This window comes from Danio rerio, chromosome 4, assembly GCF_052040795.2.
Source record: "Danio rerio strain M-AB ecotype USA chromosome 4, GRCz13ab, whole genome shotgun sequence".
NCBI lineage: Eukaryota > Metazoa > Chordata > Actinopteri > Cypriniformes > Danionidae > Danio > Danio rerio.
In genome coordinates, this window is record NC_141024.2 from 55,606,618 (window position 1) to 55,626,632 (window position 20,015).

Here is a 20,015-nt window from a genome sequence, read left to right on the forward strand (position 1 = left end):
AGAGAGCAGATATGTTATGTGAGATGTGAAAAGGAGTGTGAAATTTGTCATGTCCTGACTGCAACAGTAAGTGGCAAAAAAGCTGAACAACAAAGACTTTTATTTTGGCGTGTTATGTGACGTCATAAGGCTGCGCCGCTTCCGCGCTGCGATTCAACTGGAGGAAGGTTTGTTTCACAACTTTACACAAATATAAACCGATTGATTAAAGTTTCAGGTTTTCCTTTCGATATTATATACCTGCGGTTGACTATTATTTTAATCCTTTATACAACGAAGTATTATTTTAATAACAGTTATCGAGGGCTATTGTTTGAACAACTGAAATGTGTTTTAATGAAGGTTTATTTATTTACTAGCATAATGTCATTCCAATACAAGTATACATTATATATATATATATATATATATATATATATATATATATATATATATATATATATATATATATATATATATATAATAAATGGAGAACTAGTTTTTATTAGGTCATTTGTTTGTGGCTATTGTTTCTTGCTCAGACTTACCTGATTTATTTTTGTCAATCACACTCATATAAAGAAACTGTTGAAGAAAGTGTTGAAATGAAGTTATTTTGTTTCTGTTCATTGTTTTGTTCATTTTAAACAGAATAAAGTGTCCAAACACAGAGAAAAACTCCTGCTGAAGCGACTGATCTCCACACTGGTATAAAGATGGCGTTTATTAAAGAGGAGAGTGAAGATGTGAAGATTGAAGAAACATTTACAGTCAAACAGGAAGATCCGCAGGAACAAACAAGTTAGTTTTCATTTAGATATATTTTAATAATAAGAATACTAAATTAAATCCATGTTGCAGCCCTGAGTGTGCTGCCTAGAAAGGAGTGTGTCTGCTAAATGCACATAAGCACTCATTGAAAGACAGGAATGAGTTTCTTTTGTTACTTGTTCTCATGTCTTTTGTCATTATGTATTATTAGTCTCCCATTTTCTCTACCTTCTTAAGGTTATTGCTTTTCTTGTTCTCCTACTGTGTAAAGCGCCCTTGAGCACTGTCCAGGGGCGCCTCCAAGGGGTGGCCAGGGGTGGCCACGGCCACCCCTCGGTAAACTCTGGCCACCCCTGTGGCCACCCCTTTGGCCACCCCAATATAATTTTGCGGTTGACATTATTGATTTAAATGAACTTATAAATTCCCAATATTTAGATAAAAAAATAAATAAATAAATAAAATGCAGTCACTAAATTATTGTTGGTGTTACTGACGTAGCTCTCCCCCTCTGGTTCAATGCTGGTGAAAGCAAACTGACGCATGCGCGCGGAAAACCATTCCCGCGCGCCTCACGCACTCCGGTGTGAATCCCGGTTGGTTGTTTGCATGCACGCCGACATAATAGGCACCGCTCATGCGCCGTGAAACCGGAGTAACAGCCTTTTGTGTAGAAGTGTCGGCACGCAGCGAGTTTTGAAAGTCGGTTAAATTTTATATAATATGATGATGATGATGATGATGATGTTGTTACTTTCACTAAGCATGTCTTTAAAGCAGAAAGAAGGGATAATGAGTCAGGGAGGTAAGACTTCATAACATGATTTATCAGCCATGATCTGGTCTAAGACCACAGATAATTCTATAATACATTTTTGTATTCTTTAGAATTGTCATAATTAATTTTCATGCAAAAGGTTTCTTAAGTGATGTTGGCATATCACTCCAGTTGTTGTTTTCCAGTAATATTTAGGACTGATTTCTGTTGTTTATTTAGAATAATAATTGTATATTAATATTATTTGTATTTATTTAGAATAAATATAAATAAATTGTTATATTTATTGAATAACAAATCTAACAATTCAAGAGAGGTGGGGGTGTATAGGGTGGTTCGCCCAGGGTGTCATTTAAACTAGAACCACCACTACCCTCCCCGATCGTCCTTGACAGCACGCACACACCTTCAATAGACAGCAATGGCAATTTAATATTTACCTTAAGCTACAGTATATCAATAGAAGAAGCTGCATTAATAAAATGGTTCAAAAAGCAATATGGATAAATAATATTATTAGGTATAGTGAGTGTGTATAGTAATGCCTTTTGTTCAGTTTGTTCATTTGTTTGGGTAATTAATAAACTCATTATTCTTTCATTCATTTTCTTTTCGGCTTAGTCCCTTTATTAATCCAGGGTCACCACAGCAGAATGAACCGCCAACTTATCTAGCACATTTTTACACAGCGGATGCCCTTCCAGCTGCAACCCATCACTGGGAATAATAAACTCATTAATCTTCATTATTTTAGACATGGCATATCATGATGTACAATAAAGGCACGTAAAAAAAGAAGTTATTTATACAGTATATGAAAAGTGTTTTTAAACTAAACATAGATTTTTATTTGGTTTGCACATGTACTTGCTGAATTATTTCAAAGAATGAATTGCAATATTTCAAGTAGAATTAATTAAATGAATAAAAACTACATTATTTCATTTACCAGAAACAAAAATATAACATTACACTGAATTCATTATTTTTTTTGTGTGCCACCCCAAGATTTGGTGCGGCCTCTTCTGGCCACCCCTAAGAAAATTTTCTGGGGGCGCCACTGGCACTGTCGCTATAAAAAATAAATGAAAACAATAAATTAATAAAAAGTTAAACTGAGCTGACGATATTTGACCTACAGTATTCTCATAAAAGATATCTGCCATTACAGTGATAGTGTTAGCTAGGTACTTTCCATTTGCATATGTCAGGTTGATCACAATACCCTTGTTTTTAATCGACTTCTTTATGGGTTTAAACTTGTTTCTAGTAGTTGTTACTAGTTCTCACAGATAGTATCAGAGTGAGAATTAAATCTTTATTATAATAACTAATTATCAGGGCTATTGTATTTAAACAGAGTTTCCGCTGAGTCTTAAAATGTCTTAAATTCTCAAATGTTTTAAAAAATCTAAAATTTGGCCCTAAAAAGTCTTAAATTTGCTGAAATGTTGTGTTGTCGGTCTTAAATCTTTTTTAAACAAGTCTTCATTTTCCTGTGTTCATGTTTTGTTACTCAATTTGGTCAAAACCCATACAATCACCAACAATCCATCTCCATAAAACTTTCAACCTTTATTTAAAAAGGTCATTTTAACTCTATTTATCATAATGGTAAAGACTGCTGAGGATATCCACCTGGACAGATTGTTGTGAATGGATTTAGTTTATTATAGTTTTTAAAACTTTTAATACATTTGTTAATTAGTTTTTATTTTATTTTAAAGAAAGTTTATTTTAGAAAAAAGTGTGTGGATCCAAGTCGAGCTCTCTTGTTTTTACACAATATTTAAGATATTTTGCTAAGAAATATCTAAAATATTTTAATGTTATTATTAGTTTTGATTTATTATTGTATTATTAAATATTTTATATAAAAAATATTTTTTGAAAGGACAAATAAAAAACCTTATAATGGTCTTAAAAATGTCTTTAAAAGTCTTAAATTAAACTTGGTGTCACCTGCAGAAACCCTGATTTAAAGTATGTCACAAAACGTGGATGACTCTAATTTTAAATATGCTGAATGAAATAGACACTAAAATAATTAATTAGTTTAAAACATTGTACAGTTTTCTAAACTATATGATGTTGTTAAGTTCATCAGTATTGACCATATTCTTCACATACCAGCAGGCGCCGCTTTTAGATCCTTAAAACAGTGTAATGCTGCTTGTCTTTGATCTTGTGGGGGAAACCGGAGCACCCAGAGAAAACCCATGCCAGCTCAGGGTGAACATGCAAACTCCACACAGAAATGCCAACTGACCCAGCTGAGGCTCGAACCAGCAACCTTCTTGCTGTGAGGCGACAGCACCACCTACTGTGCCTCCTCGTCGCCCGACAACACTGATTTATTTGCATATTTTTTATGCGATATTCCAGTTTTGCAAATAAATTTAATTGGGATTTTTGGATGGAAACATAGCTGTAAGGTTTGGAGCTTACGCTGCTATTCTGAACCAATAATCGGAAACAGAAAGCAGTTGAAGGATGGTGTGTTTAAATCCATTATTTATCTGACTCCATCAAAGTTGTTATTATCATTGATAAAGAGAAAGAATCTCAAAGCTTAAAGCAGGTAAAGTTGTTTATTAATTTACATGTTTGAATATACAGACAGTAGAATGAAACAAACTAACATACTGTATAAAGAAATTAGCTGTAACGTGCACTGCTGAGCAACAAAGACAGTGAAACTTCCTTTGTTAGCAAATGAGGCTATGCAGCCATATGAGGGAGAGGCAGAGTAAAAGCCATTCTCCCAGATCAACACTTACCTTTACGTATTATACCCTGAGAAAAGCATTGTTAAAGATGAGTGAAACTCAACCCACAAAACCAGCTGAACATGAGAGAGCACAGTTGAGGAGATAAAGTGGGTGAGAAGAACATTATCATACTCTCCTCAGGCCATGACTCAACAATAGTAAATATATTGTATATTGAAATACAAGCAATCAATGTATCTGTTGATTTTAGCACTACAACGCTTAAGTCATAAACTGTCAAATGACACCAAACATGATAAAGCTATTTGAAGGAAGATCACAAGCAGAAGAATTGTGTATGGTGAAAAGCACATGGTTACTGCAAGCAAATGGCAGAGATGTGTACTGGAGCTGTGATCAACTCTGCCAAGCCAGGAGGACCCATCCCATGCTTGCAATGTCTCAGAAGTCCTTGATTAGCATAGAAAGAATATATAATAGAAGAATATATAATTTTTTCTCATCCTGCTTACCCATTACCTACATTTCAGTCACACAAAGAACAAAGTCGCGTACGAGAAAGGCTTGTTCTTATTTAATTAATAACTAGCTTAAATTAACAGACCTTCGACAGAGACATGTACCGTAACTAGATTAATGGGATTATTTCTCTTCTAAAAACTGTTTTAGTACTGCTTACATTCTTATTATTCAACTATTTTAATTCATTTTTCCAAAGTCTTCAATTTTTCCTCAACACACATATTGAACAACAAATTAACATTGTACATAGTTACAGACATACACCCCATAAAGAAAAAGGGTGAAAGATAAAAATAAAAATAAATTAATTAATAAAAATAGATAAAATAAATTAGGAAACTAGGCACAAACTCTCACCAAGGATATAATAACCTCTGAGCGTTCAATGTAGGAGAGGAAAGGCTGCCAAACCTCTAAAACTTTTTTGTAGAGTCTCGGATGATGTACTTAAGGTGCTCGAGTTTAGTTTATCGAGTTTTGATAACAATTCTAATATCCAATGTTTGTGGGATGGTGGGTTTGTTTTTTCCATCTTAGGAGAATCAGGCGTCTGGCCAATAAAGAAGTAAAGGCAATGATCTCTATTACATATAGATGAAAATGATCTAAAAATATTGGCCCAAAATGTATGCAATCTAGGGCATCGCCAGAACATCTGCTGGCTCCAAACCACATCTGGGGCAAGATGAATCTGACCCTTGATACATTTTTGCCAGCTTGCTCCTAGATAGGTGAAGCCTAAGAAGCACCTTAAACTGAAGAAGACCATGTCTAATACATACAGAAGATGAGTGTACCAGTTCTATGGCATATTGCCAGGCTGTATCTGATATTTCTAGTCCCAGTCCGTCTTCCCATTTCAGCTTTATACAATTTAGGCAAGGGAAGGCAGTTCTTTAGACCACTTCATATAACATGGACATCATACCCCTTTGATATGAGTCCATATTTACCAATTTATCTATCCAACATGCTTATGGTTGGTTCAGTGAAGGAGAGAAGTGTTTTTTTACAAAACTATGGACTTGAAAGTACCTAAAAAAATTGTCTCCAAAACAAGAGCTTCATCAAATACCTTGCACAACAGTGGTGTTAGCTTGGCAGTAAACTTCTTATAAAACTCGGCCCGAAGCCATCAGGGCCTGGTGCTTTTCCGGTTTTCAATTTTTTAATTGCATTTTCAATTTCAGAAGGTGTTATATTTCATTCTAATGCCAACTGATCTGAATCACATAGGTATGGCAATTCTAAATAATTGAAAAAGCTCTCAATACGTCCAATTTAGTTTACCTCAGAGCTGCAAAGGGTTTTATAAAAGTGTTTAAATTGATCATTAATTCCCTGTTAATCAGTAATAATACTGCCCTCACCCTTACTAACTGCTGCTATAAAACCAGCTGCTGAGGATTGTTTCAGTTGGTAATACAATAACCTGGCAGCTCGTTCATAATGAATCTAGCGTGATCTTATGTGGAGATCCTCTGCATTTTCACTTGTCAGGGAGTCATATTCCGCTTGCAGAAGGAGTCTTTTCTAATGGAGCTCTTCGGAAGGTGATGTTGAGTGTAGCTGATCAATTGTATTATTTAATTCATAATCTCTGTAAGCCGTTTTGACATTCTTTTATTTGCACTAGCTTGATATTAAATAATCTGTCCTTTTATAAATGCTTTCAGAGTATACCATAGGATGCTCAAACTTATCTCTGGGGATTCGTTTATCTCAAGGAAGAAATAAATTTGAGCATCAATAAATTTTACAAAATCGTCGTCTGCCAAGAGTCTTGAGTTAAACCGCCATGTATGTTGGAGGATTCCATTGCCTGAAAACATAGCTTTAGAGAGACTGGACAATGTTCCGAAATAACAATACTACCATACACTACTGCTGACATTATTGCCCCATTCACACGGGGCTTCAGCGTCAACGCTTGACAGAAAGCGTGTCTGAAGTTGGGGCTGACGTAATCGTCATAGCAGCGTTAGCCAATGAATTTACACAGCAATAGGCCACAGTCTGAGCTGGTGTATTTGCATACAGCGATCTGTTGGCTGATGCTTCCATCGCCGCTTGAAAAGTTGATCAAGTCCCAACTTTTGCAGGAAACAATGCCTCTGAAGCAGCGTCGACGAATCCACAATGCAGTTCGGCAACGCCTGACGTCACCCATTCAAAGTGAACGGGAAGCGTTGACGCTGATGCCCCTTGTGAATGGGGCGTAAAGGACGTAACTGCTTGTCCAGGAGAAAATGGTCAATCCTGGAATAGGTTTGATGCACAGTTGAATAAAATTCAGGAGGTTCGCCTCCTAAAATTAAATTGTGTGTGTCAAGACTAGGCAAAATTGAAAATAAATCAATGAAAATGTGTACATTGTCCCAATTAGGAGCATACACATAGGCCAGGACCACAGACATGTTAAAAGTTTGGATTATTATGTTTCTGCCATTTTTATCCAGCACATTTGACTCAATGACAAACTGTACATTCTTATGTATGAGTACAGCAACGACCCTACTTTTGCTATTGAAGTTTGAATAATATATTTGTGTATAGCCTCCTCTAAGTTTAGAATAGTCATTTTTCAACAGATGTGTCTCCTGTAAATATACTATATCGGATTTGAACTGTTTTTAACTGATTTTTATTGTTTCGTTTTATTGGGTGATTTAGCCTCCGCACATTCCAACTGGTAAAGTTTGTCTTTACTCCACCCATTTTATGGGCTGTTGAAAACATTTATCAGAAGCATCCGAAGCACCCGAAAGGTATCTGTGGGTTTTGTATGTAGGGGTATATATAAATGTTGCTATAATAAAGGCCAAAGAAGAAAAAATGGCCATGAATATCAAATCACTTTTATTGTCACATCATCAGCAGCACGTGTGCTATGATGAGAGAAAAGCTTAGGTGCTGGCTCTCGACAGAACAAAATACAGACAGTGCAAATATAATGACAGTGCAAAATACAGATAGTACAAAATAATTTGGCAGCATTATAATTGTTGACAGCGATATGTATAATGAATATGTGTACCCATAGTTGTAGGCAGTATTGTTTTAGGTATGTATTGGTTAAAGTGCAGTGCATGCCACATATACATGGTGTGCAGTGAGGGGTATTAAGTGTTCATCAGCCTGATAGTCTGAGGGAAGAAGCTTTCCTTTAGTCGGCTGGTGCGCGACCGGATGCTGCAGAACCATTTGCCTAAGGGAAGCAGAGAGAAAAGTCTATGGCTTGGGTGGCTGGAGTCGCTTATAATTCACTTGGCTTTCCTCATGCACTGCCTGGTGATGTCGTGATGGGAGGGAAGCTCACCTCCTACTACGCGTCCAGCAGTTCACACAATCCTATGTAGGCCTTTGCGATTGCTGCTGGTGCTATTTCCATACCAGGTGGTGATACAGCCACGCAGGATGCTCCCCACAGTGCAGGTGTAGAACGAGCGGAGGATGTGAGGGCTTATTCCAAACCTCCTGAGACGCCCGAGGAAGAAGAGGCGTTGTTGTGCCTTCCTTAGCACTGCGTCTGTGTGAGCAGTCCATGTCAAATCCTCAGCAATGTGTACTCCAAGAAACTTGAAAGCGCTGACTCTTCACTGGTGTCCCGTTGATGGTGATGGGGGTGTGTTCTCTCTTCTCCCAGCTCCTTGGTTTTGCTGATGTTGAGTGAGAGGTGGTTTTCCTCACACCACTGCGTCAGAGTGTAAACCTCCTCTCTGTAGGCCATCTCATCATTATCTGTGATTAGGCCCACCACTGTCATCAGCAAATTTAACGATGACGTTGGAGCTGTGTTTGGCTGTACAGTCGCGTGTGTACAGGGAGTACAGGAGTGGACTGAGAACACAGCTCTGTGGATCATCAGTGTGGATCAGGTCATGTTGTTCATTCTGACCACCTGGCGTCTGCTTGATAGGAAGTCCAGGATCTAGATGCACATAGAGCTGTGTAGACCCAGAGCTTAGAGCTTCACCACTAGTTTGGCAGGCACTATAGTGTTGAATACTGAGCTGTAGTCCACAAACAGCATTCTCACATATGTGTTTTTGTTTTCCAGGTGAGACAGAGCAGTGTGCAACGTGAAAGCAATTGCAACATCAGTGGAGCGATTATTCCTGTAAGCAAATTGCAGAGGGTCAGTGTGAGCAGGCAGTACAGAGCAGATGTACTTTTTAAACAGCTTCTCAAAGCACTTGCTGAAGATGGGTGTCAGAGCAACTGGACGCCAGTCATTTAAGCATGTAATTTTAGATTATGTCGGTATGGGCACAATAGTAGCTGTCTTAAAGCATGTGGGAACCACAGACCGAGAGAGCGAGAGGTTAACGATGTCCGTGAAAACCCCCGCTAGCTGGTGTGCGCATGCTTTAAGTACACGTCCAGGGATGCCATCTGGGCCGTAGCCTTCCGGATGTTCCGGAAAGATCTCGTTACGTCTGCTACAGAAACAGAGTGTGCTGGCAGTTTCGGTATCGGCCACGGGAGCGCACAGTGTGTGGGTGCTGTCCTGGGCTTTAAAGCAGGTGTAGAATGAGTTGAGCTCGTCCGGGAGAGATGCAGAAATGTTTACTGTGGCGGGTTTGTTACTTTTAAAGTTTGTGATGTAATTAAGTCCCTGCCACATACTCCTCCCCTCTACCTTGTACCTCTGTATTGATGTTTTGCTGCTTTGATAGTTTACCTGAGGTTGTAGTTTGCTTGTTTTTGTTCCTCAGCATTTCTGGATTTATAGGCGGAGGTTCACACTGATAGGGCTGTTCGAACTTTGCCATCAATCCATGGTTTTGGGTTGGGGTAGATACGAACAGTTTTTGTTGGGACCATGTCTTCTATACACTTTCTGATGAAGCATGTAACGGTGTCTTGAGTAAACTTTAATGTCGTCATCAGAAGCTGCACGGAACATCTCCCAGTCTACATGATCAAAACATTCTTGAAGTATGGAACTCGATTGGTCCGTCCAGCTTTGAAACGTCTTGAGGGTGGGTGGTTCCCGTTTCAGTTTCTGTCTGTAAGCAGGCAAGAGCAGAACAGAAGAGTCATCTACTTTGCTTAGCGGTGGGTGGGGGAGGGATTTGTTGGCTTTCCGGAACGGAGAATAGCAGTGGTCCAAAATTCGGTCACCATGCATGTTTGTGGTCAGTGTCTTATCAATGTGACCAAAATTACTTTTATGATCAATTATGTAAGAAACTCTGAAAACTAGACTGACAGCGTTTCAATTTACAATGACTTCTATGTTAGGCGACTATGACACAATTTACATTGTAAAAGCAGTAGATAAATAAAGAATAATTTAATCTGCTTAAATGTGTACATGTTAATGACTGAACAAAATATGATCTGATTTTATTTTACATTTAACATGCATCAAAATAAGTGTGTGTAGCCAATGTTTCCAGTGTCTTTTTACTTTTCAGCTTTTGATGAGATTTTTAGACTTGATGAAAACTAATCTTTTATTTATTTATTTCAGACTTAATTGAAGAGAATGAGAGGAAAGAGGAGGAACATCATGTCAAAATTGGGGAAAAAACTCATTTACAGACTGATGGTATTTTGAAAAGGAGAGACAAGAATTGTTTCACCTGCACTCAGTGTGGAAAGATTTTGGCAAGCAAAAGCAAACTTAAGATTCACATGATAAGCCACACTGGAGAGAAACCATTCACATGCACTCAGTGTGGGAAGAGTTTCAGCCAATCATCACACCTTAATGACCACATGATGATCCACACTGGAGAGAAACCATTTACCTGCACTCAGTGTGGGAGGAGTTTCAACCGCTCATCACACCTTAATCACCACATGAGGATCCACACTGGAGAGAAACCATTTACTTGCACTCAGTGTGGGAAGAGTTTCAACCGCTCATCACACCTTAATCAACACATAAGGATCCACACTGGAGAGAAACCAATAACGTGCACTCAGTGTGGGAAGAGTTTTCGCCAATCATCATCCATTTATAAACACATGAGGATCCACACTGGAGAGAAACCATTCACATGCACTCAGTGTGGGAAGAGTTTCAGCCAATCATCAAACTTTAATCTACACATGAGGATCCACACTGGAGAGAAACCATTTACATGCACTCAGTGTGGGAAGAGTTTCCGCCAAGCATCATCACTTAATAAGCACATGAGGACCCACGATTTACTCTGGAGAGACTGTACAAGTGTTTTTACAAGAGGTTTAATCAGTTAACACATCTGAAAACAACAGGATTCACACTGGAGAGAAACCGTACAGATCTGATCAGTGTCTACAGAGTTTTAATCATTCGGCGCAGCTTAAGAAACACATAGAGAAAAAAGTTGCACACATGACATGAATGCAGCAAAACATTTTCTCTGTGCACTGGATGTTTCATGTCTGAATAATGTTTGAAAAGGCTGAGTGACAGTATACTGTTTTCCAACACTCCTACACTGCAGTAGGTCGGGTTGTAAATGTGTTGCGCTTCTCGCGTTTACCGTAAACACCGTGGTGGTGGCTGTCATAAACATCTGGCCAACAGCTCCTCTGCAGCTTAAAATCTCTTTGCAAGTGATTGTACCAGTGCAGATAAATTTGTACTCTCTCCAGTGTATTCATGTAGCTAGTGTTGTTTTAAATGATGTTCACTGTCTGACTCCCTGAATGAGAGACATCACTGGGAAGACACCGCACATCAAAGAAGGTGGAGCTCTAGGACGCTTAGTTTGCAGTATACCAGGGCCTCAAGTTTTAAAAGCCCATTCAATTGTCCTGTGTTGCAGCTTTTATTAGTGAAGTTTCTTTACTTTTAGATTCTAGATTTTTCTAGTTTACTTCATTTACTTTGAGTAGAATACAAACTTGATGAATATTTTATGATTTAGGCAGAGCGACAGGTATTAAGTTTTACAATATTTATACACTGTGATGACTCCAGATTGGAGTATGTGGTAAATCCTGATTGGATGCCTGCATTACTCATCAATGGGTATATAAAAGTTGTTGTGCTAGCTACCCCAGGACGCTGTGGCTACACGGGAGTCCACATGTCAAGACCTGCCATCTCATTGGCTCTTTAACCTTATGGTTTTGTTTTGCATTACTTTTGTCATGTTGTTAAAGTGTTGTTGTGATTTTAAGTTCTTTATCGTCATTATTATCCATAGACATTTGTTGGTTGCTTTGATTGTTTGTTCTATGAGTTACTTTTATAATAAATAATTTGCATTCAGGCTATTTTGTTGGCACTCTTATGGTGCGACTCTAACAAGCGGGTCATAACACTTCGCAAAATGTGGCCGGTTGTATCCAAGATCTTGTTCTTTTCAGTCATGACCATAGGTGAGAGTAGGAACCTAGATTGAGCAGTAAATTACGAACATTGCCTTTCGTCTCAGATCCTTCACCACAACAGACAACCACATCAACTGCATTACTGCTGCCGCTGCACTGATCCATCTTTAAATCTCACATTCCATTCCTCATGGAAAACACTGATACTTGAACTCCATTTGGGGTAAAGACTCTCCTCCAAACTGGAGATGGCCACCTTTTTCCAGTCAAGCACAATGGTTTCTTAGAGGTGCTGTTTCTTTCCCTGCCATGTCACACAAACCGTCCCAGTTACTGCATGCTGAAGTTCCATGTCCTATGAAGCCAAAAAGACAACGTTATCTGCAAATGGCAGAGACAGTCCTAGCCTGCACCTAAAATTCTGTCAGTAAAAATTACTGTATTTTTGAGATCAGCGGGAAAAATGTTGCACATTTACAAAATAAAATGAATAAATGGATGGATGGATAGACATTGTAGTGGTGGAAGGGGAAGTTGGATGGTTTGTGTAGATGTTAGATGATCACACACACACACACACAAGTAATAGCTTCTAGCTTATTTTATTACGTTCTTCAGCAGTAACGAGCTTTTCTGTTCTGTCGCTCCCACCACCGACGTTCCCCTCTAGCTCCACCCACTTCCGTTACGTCACTTGACACACAAGAAGCTACATCCCCCGCTTTTTTAGCAGGTGACAAGGCAACAAAAAGTAAAAAAATTAAATCAGGTAAATGTATATACACATCTGGCATGAACTAACATGCACATGAAACAAAGTGATCTTGTGATGTCCACGACATATGGCGCGTTAGCACGGAAAGATGGTCTAGCAAATAAAGACATGAACAGTAGGGGGCAGTCGTGTACTGTAACGCACTGTATTGAAGCCGGAGCATTCTTTACGCATCGTTATAACCTAGAACACTACTTCATACAGGGGCGTAGATGTAGGGTGGACGGTGGTTATGCTTAATATTAATAGTTAAGTTTTCTAATTCACCACTGAACAACAGCTGATTAAACATCTGTGTCCTTTGAAGAAAAGCAAGATGGAGCAAACTAAAAAAAAAATGCATTTAGAAACAGCTGAGAGATCCCTTCCTCACAATGGTTTGGTCCACTGCCCGCGTCCCAGCTCACCCAAAGACTATAGAATATCGTAAAGGGACTTTGATCTCACCTACTCTATGCACACGGGTCAAGTGTGCGGCTGCCTAGTTAACCTCGAGAGCGATTCTCTTGGTTCTCAACGAGGGGTGCGGAGAGATAGGAAGGGGGCATAAATTGTATTAAGAGCCCTTTTTTCCTTCTGGAGAGAAAGTGCCCTTTTTTCTGTTACTTTTTAAAATAATAATATTAGCCTATGCATATGTGAGTGTGTGTTCGATATGAGGGCAGCTTTCCCTGTATATATTAGTGCTGTCTATCGATTAAAAAAAAAATTAACTAATTAATCGCACCTTTTTAAAAAAAATTATCGCGATTAATCACATTTAATATACTGAAACTTGTAATTTTGCCTATTTAAATGTAAAATTAATGTAAACGCAAGACAAAAAATTATTTATATTCAAAATATAATTGTTTAATAGAATTTTTGTTTAACTTGTAACACAGAATTCTTCATGCAAACAACATACCCACAATAAACCATCAAGATCCTGGCTTGACAGCCATATTTATTAAAGAAATTAAAACACAGGCATGTTAATGACATTTAAATTTCAAAACAATCAATGCCAATAAAGAAAACATTGATTTCCATGTTGGATTCTAAGTGGACTGCAAAAAAATGCCAAAATACAGGAATTGCAGATATGGAAAATGAAAAATTATAATAATAAACTATAGAATACAAACTGTTGCACTCATTGTAAAGTTTTATTGTTGTGAGTTGAGAACATTAGTTATAGAGTAGAAACAATTTTGCTTAATCCTCCTTTACATTCATCCAGTTGCTAGGAATATCCCGCAAGTGCACAGAGACTCCCAAATGCCCGCAAATGAATGATAATTTCTTGCAAACCAGTCGTTAAATACATTGCACACCCCTCTCGCCCCTACTCAGATACGTCGCTCACTTCACCCCTGACACCCCTCAACGGGCCTGACACAGACAAACACACAGACAGACACACACAACGCGCTGCAGACATTTTGGCCCCAACGGCCTTCCATACTGGAGCGACTCCCCTCAGATTCAACACGCATGATCAAGTTCATCAAATTTGCTTAAACTAAGCCTCCTAAAGTATTACTGTATTTCACAAGGATTCTGACAAAACAACGCGAAGCATACGCTTTCGTTGCGTTTAATGAGGAAACACGCTAAACTTGGAGGGCTCATGCTGAAAGGCAGAGTAATGCCCTGTCTTTGACAGCTCACGACTTCACCAGACGTACTGAGTACATTTAAGTAAGACACCAATACTCCGATTTTAATATGATTAAGATAATACTCTTATTAAAATTTTACCGTGTAGCCTTAAAAGGAACCTTACCTTAAAGGGCCATGAAACCCCCTCGTTTCAGCAGGGTGTTTTCACACCTCTTCTTTGAAAAAAGTCAGAAAAGTGGGGGTGTCCAGCTCTGTTTAGGGGGGAGTGTCGGAGGAACTAAAGTGGGATGGTGTGGGAGTGTCTATTTGGGCACGCGCGAGTTTCAGTCAAAATACACAGGAGAAAGGGATGGTGTTTAACCTACATGGACATCTGTAGTTGAATTATTTGCCAAATTATTAAATGTTGGACTTTAACTGCAGTTTGGCTCTTTCATTCAGGGAATTCATTCATGCCCCTCGCGACAAATGAGATATTTGATTCGAAGATCTGCTCTAAGCGTGTATTTTTCATGCAATGTTTAATACCGCACGGCGAATGAGAGAAAAAAAACCTCCGCATTTCCCGGAAACTTAGATGCACTCGGCAGGTAGCGTCCGAAAGCCGCGTGTGTTATTCCGGTCACAAAATGCGGTGCTAACATGTTTGCACTCAATGCAAAAGTTAACTTATTTGATACGAACAAACTGAATAAACAAAGAGCACTGGTCGCTCACTTACCAAATCTGTAGAGACAGGACAATCACCAGCAACTAGAGCCGCGTCTTTATGAAGAGAAGACTACATCCGGAATCCGGATTTCAGCGTTTGCAGATGAGAACAGCTCTCAGGTAAACAATAATCCCCCTTAGACACGTAAATTATTGTTGTCGAGCGTCGCGTACACTGTAATCCACACGTGATCCAGATGAGCTCTCACAGAGAGAAAATGAAAACGAAACTTAATGGCAGCAAACTGTAAAAGCAACACTTCACGCTTGTTTTGCCAACACAACGTGGCGTCTCTGTAGTGTAAAGACGGTGACACTAATGAATATTAATGAAGTTGCACAATAGAGCGCGCTGATTGGTTTGAACCAAGCCTTACTCATGCATTAATGCATCACACTGTAAGACGTAATAAGGCACACTCAGGCACAGACGCCCAGTCTGCACGGTGGAATACACGCTATTATGTCATGACCGTGACGCAGCTTCAAAAATTCGTTTCAAACAGGAAGTACGAATTTGCTTGAAATAACGCAAAAACAACCAATTTACACTTTTTAGTGAAATATAGGTGTCCTAATAGTGTTTTTAGCAGTGTGGGACACATATACGACTGTCAACAGCTCAAAAAATGTGTTTTGGTGTTTCGTGACCCTTTAAAGGAACACCGATTCACGAAATGTGGATGATTTTGTTTCTGTTCGCCATGCGGTATCAACTTACAACAGAAGTCGAAAGTTAAAAATGAAACACTCGAAATTGCATGAAATTCTGGATAACCTGTGATGTACCTAATTGTTTTATACTGGAACTTTCCTTCAAAAAGTGCTTCCTTGGTCTTATCCACATTTATTGCATGTTGAACACATGTCTACCACAACAGGATGTAAAAAAACCTGCATGCGTTAATTGCGTTAATTTTTTTTAATGCGTTAATTATTCAAAATTAATCGCATGCGTTAACGCGTTAATTTTGGTAGCACTAATTTTAAGTATTTATTTTTATTTGTATCTTTTCTTTTAATGGTTTTTAATTGTGTTAGTTTTAATACAAGAGGTCTTTTGAATGTTGGAAAATTTGACAAGGTAAAGGAACTGTGCAAAAAACAAAACTTAATTTGTTTACAAGAGACTAATCGGAATAATGGCGTGATGGAAGATTTTAACAGGAGATGGAGGGGGGATATATTTTATAACAATGGTGATGGAAGGATGGGAAGAGGGGTCGCTATTTTAGTCAAAGAAGATATAAAGAATGATGTGGAAGAAATATACAATGATAAAGAGGGAAAATGCCTTGCTATTAGAATGAGAGAAAAATAATACAACATTATGTAACATTCATGCTCCAGTAGCAGAAAAAGAAAAGAAGGACTTTTTTAAACAGCATAAATGATCTAATGATTTTATGGGGAGAAACTATTTTAATTGGATATTTTAACACGGTTTTTAATAGAACTGATTTAGCGGATGGCATGGTTTTTAGGAATGACACTGGGAGAAAAGAGTTGCAGAAACTAATGGCAGAGCACAAAGAAGTGGACATATGGAGAGTAAGGAATGAAGGAAAAAGAGAATATTCAAGAAGACATTTAGTAGCTGGTAACTTAAAGGAAAGTAGGATTGATTTTATTTTATGCAAGGAAAAACTGGGTGATTTTATAGAGTGTTTATTTTAAAGAACAGCGCCAAGCGACCACAAGTTTTTATTAATGAAGATTGATTTTAATGAAACCGAAAGAGGAAAAGGGATATGGATTTTAAATACAGAAATTTTAAAAGGAGAACCTTATAGAAAGGCAATAGTGGACTTGATAAATACTGAAATACAAAATGAGATGTATCATGAAGATAAAAGAATATGGTGGGATAACACAAAATATGAAATTAAAAAGTATACGATTAAAATGAGTAAATCAATACAAAAAGCAAAAGCACATGAAGAAGTAGAGGTTAGAAAGGAATTAAAGGACAGTTTAAATCAAGAAAAAGTAAATATAGAGTGAATACTGCACTGTAAAAAATTGCTGTTAAAAAACGATCAGATTCTACGGTAAAATAATGTTTTTTCACTAAAACAGTAATATTCTGTTAAAAACAGTGCTTTCTGGGTAACATTTTTGTTTTCGAGAAAGTAACCAACTGCTGAAGACTGTGAGCTAACAGAGTTCAGATTCGATGTTTTGAAGTCTGTGTTTGAAATCACGCTTTGTGTCCTTGTTCACTATTTCATACACTAGTTAACTAATATAGTTCACCTGACAGTTTTAATGAACACTAATGAGTGAATTCAGACACTAATGAACACCTGCTGTTAATAATTACAATTACTGAAGAAAATAAACAAGAAATACAAACAGTGACTTGAGTTACAACATTAAATAAAATCAAATAAAATAAAACAGCTTCAGTCTCAGCAGAGGATCATTAAACAACTCCACAAACAACAGCAGACACACTTATTACTGACTGATTTGACTTCCATACTATTCTCATTGAGATCCAACAGAAATTAAGGTGTTTTTTGTGTCACCGTAATGGAGTGAGGGGCTGATTTAGTTGGGCTCTTCACCCTTGAACTCATATAAAAAGACTTTCCAACTGCTGTAATACAGAATTTACAAAACGTTCATACTATAGCAATAAAATTGTGAAGTCAATAAATAGAGAAATCTATTTGTCTGAAATTAGTTCTGATAAATGTTTTGGTATAAATCTGGAAGAAGGGCCTCATGCAATAGATTTTATGCTTAGTTGCAGGTATTAATTTAATTAATGAGAAGTGGAAACAGAAAAGATATCTCCGTAATTACTTAACAGTTAAGAAATAACATACAAAAACAGTTCAGTTATGACAAATACACACTCAGACCTCATGCATCTGACCTTGTATCTCAACAATGGTAACATCTCAAATGTTTCATGCTGCAATGCATGCTGGGAGTGGCACTGTACAAATATCCCAGTATGCATTGCGGTATAAATAAATGTTGTATAATGGTCTAACAGTTTTCTTTATTTGTGTTTTATTCTGCTGTTGTTTATGTTTAGACTTTCAGTTGCCTGTTTGTGAGTTAAACTGTTAATTTTGTTAAATTTTGTTAAATTTGTTTTCACCATTATTGAGGTTCAAATGCTTATTATTGATGTCTCTATGAGTGCGATTTACACCATAGAGCAGTGTTATTGTCCAAGATATTCTTAAAAACTTCCAGAAATCATTGCCATATAAATACATATAATGTAAAACAATAGATTTAACATTGAATAGGAGCAGTAAGTTTTATTATACTAAATGAGAACAGACTCTGCCATTTAATAGCAACACGAACATCACCAGATCTTATTTAGGTTTTTGGCTGGCTTGCCATAACAAAGGAGCTTTTTAAACAAAGTTCTTAACAATTGCAGCAGCCAAGATATATAAATGATAAAAATGACAGGGCTAAGAGCCCAACTAAAGCAAACTCTGTTCTCCATGATGGTGACGTAAAACTTTCACTTTTTCTCAAGAAGAACTTTAGTAGATGTTATACAAAAATACATGTATTAAGTAATAAGTGAAGCTGGTGATGATGTTTGTAGAGTTGTTTAATCATCCGCTGATCATTTAAATGATTTAATCATTTGTTGTTCTTCAGGTTATTTCATTATAAAGCTGTGACTAATGTTTTGTATGTTCTGTTCTTGTTTTTTCCCCTTCACTATTTCTTCATTTATTCATTGTTAATCTTCAATTATCATTTAATTAGTCAGTTAATTAATGAATTTACGTCAGCTTTGCTACATGTTTCTTGAACACTCAGTAGTGTGGACACTTCAATAAAAACGGAAGTATATGCTCTGGGGTTTAAAGGGTTAAAGGAGTGAGAGGTAAAAACACAGTGTAAAAATGTATTTTAACAGTAATATACTGTTAATTTACACAACGGAAGTAGACTGTAAAAAAACAGTATATTGCTGGCAACCACAGCTGCCAGTAGATTACTGTTAAATCAAGGAAAAAACAGTATTTTACTGTAAAACCTGAAGCTAATTTCTTCTGTCTGTCACCGTTGTGGAGGAGAGTAGAGCCAGTGTATGAGTTAAAGATGAACAATGAACTGCTGATGTTATTCTGCATGTTTCTCTATTTAAAGATAGCGGCTGTTTAGTTGCTGATGCAGTCAGAATCTCTCTGGTGATTCCAGATTTACATGTATGTGTGCTGTTGTGAAAAATAAGACATTAGAGTTAAACCGAACTTTTCTAATTAACTAAAATAAGTTATCATTAACACATTACTTCATAAACTCAATCAGCAGTTGACCAAGTTGAGGCAGTTGCTTTCAGTGAGCAAAATGAGTTCACTTGAGTATTGTGTAAATCAATGTAGTCCATGTATTTTTACAGAAACATACTGTAAAATAACAGTACATTGCTGGCAACTGCAGCTGCCAGTATTTTACTGTTTTTTAACGGGACAATTTTTAACAGTGTACTCTTAATATTTTCAGCAGGTATTTTGTTCTAGTTCCCAGGAAGCCTTCTATAAAGTCAGGAAAATCCCGGATAGAATTTTGACATTCCCAGAACGTTCTCAGAACGTCCCTGTTGGTGTTAAGGTCATGGTCAGTAACGTTCCCAGAACGTTCTAAGAAGGTCATTCTTTAAAGGTGTGGGGGATGTTATTTTGGGGACCTTCACAGAACATTCAGGATGTTCTCAGGACGTTTAGGGGACCGCTAATATATCCCTCTAGGCCTCTATACACTACATTCCCATAACGTTTTCAAAATGTTCAGGGAACCGACTTAGAATGTTATTTTTTGTTCTGAATGTTAGAGACAGAGAGAGCTTAATCAATAAAATGTTATTAAAGTTGGC

At 37.5% G+C, this 20,015-nt stretch overlaps 2 protein-coding genes and 1 long non-coding RNA gene across 3 annotated transcripts in view; 2 read left to right on the forward strand and 1 right to left on the reverse strand.

Annotated features, from left to right (window-relative positions):
• LOC148682196 (uncharacterized) overlaps positions 1 to 19,314 on the reverse strand; it is a 141,144-nt gene extending 121,830 nt beyond the window's left edge. The window contains exon 1 of the long non-coding RNA XR_015943001.1: positions 17,160 to 19,314. This is a non-coding gene — a long non-coding RNA (uncharacterized LOC148682196). The remainder of the gene's footprint in view (positions 1 to 17,159) is intronic.
• Positions 1 to 20,015, forward strand: part of LOC108183430 (gastrula zinc finger protein XlCGF57.1-like) — a 79,841-nt gene that overhangs the window by 20,186 nt on the left and 39,640 nt on the right. The window lies entirely within an intron of this gene.
• On the forward strand, positions 138 to 11,999 carry LOC141487636 (zinc finger protein). Its single transcript, NM_001440772.1, has 3 exons — positions 138 to 167; positions 631 to 780; positions 10,262 to 11,999. The coding sequence occupies exons 2-3, from the start codon at positions 696 to 698 to the stop codon at positions 10,993 to 10,995; spliced, it is 819 nt and encodes a 272-aa protein (NP_001427701.1). The 5' UTR covers positions 138 to 167; positions 631 to 695; the 3' UTR covers positions 10,996 to 11,999.

Coding starts and splice junctions, on each gene's coding strand:
- LOC141487636 (NM_001440772.1), top strand. CDS start 696: ATGGCGTTTATTAAAGAGGAGAGTGAAGATGTGAAGATTGAAGAAACA. Junction 781..10,261: donor AGATCCGCAGGAACAAACAA/GTTAGTTTTCAT, acceptor TATTTATTTCAG/ACTTAATTGAAGAGAATGAG.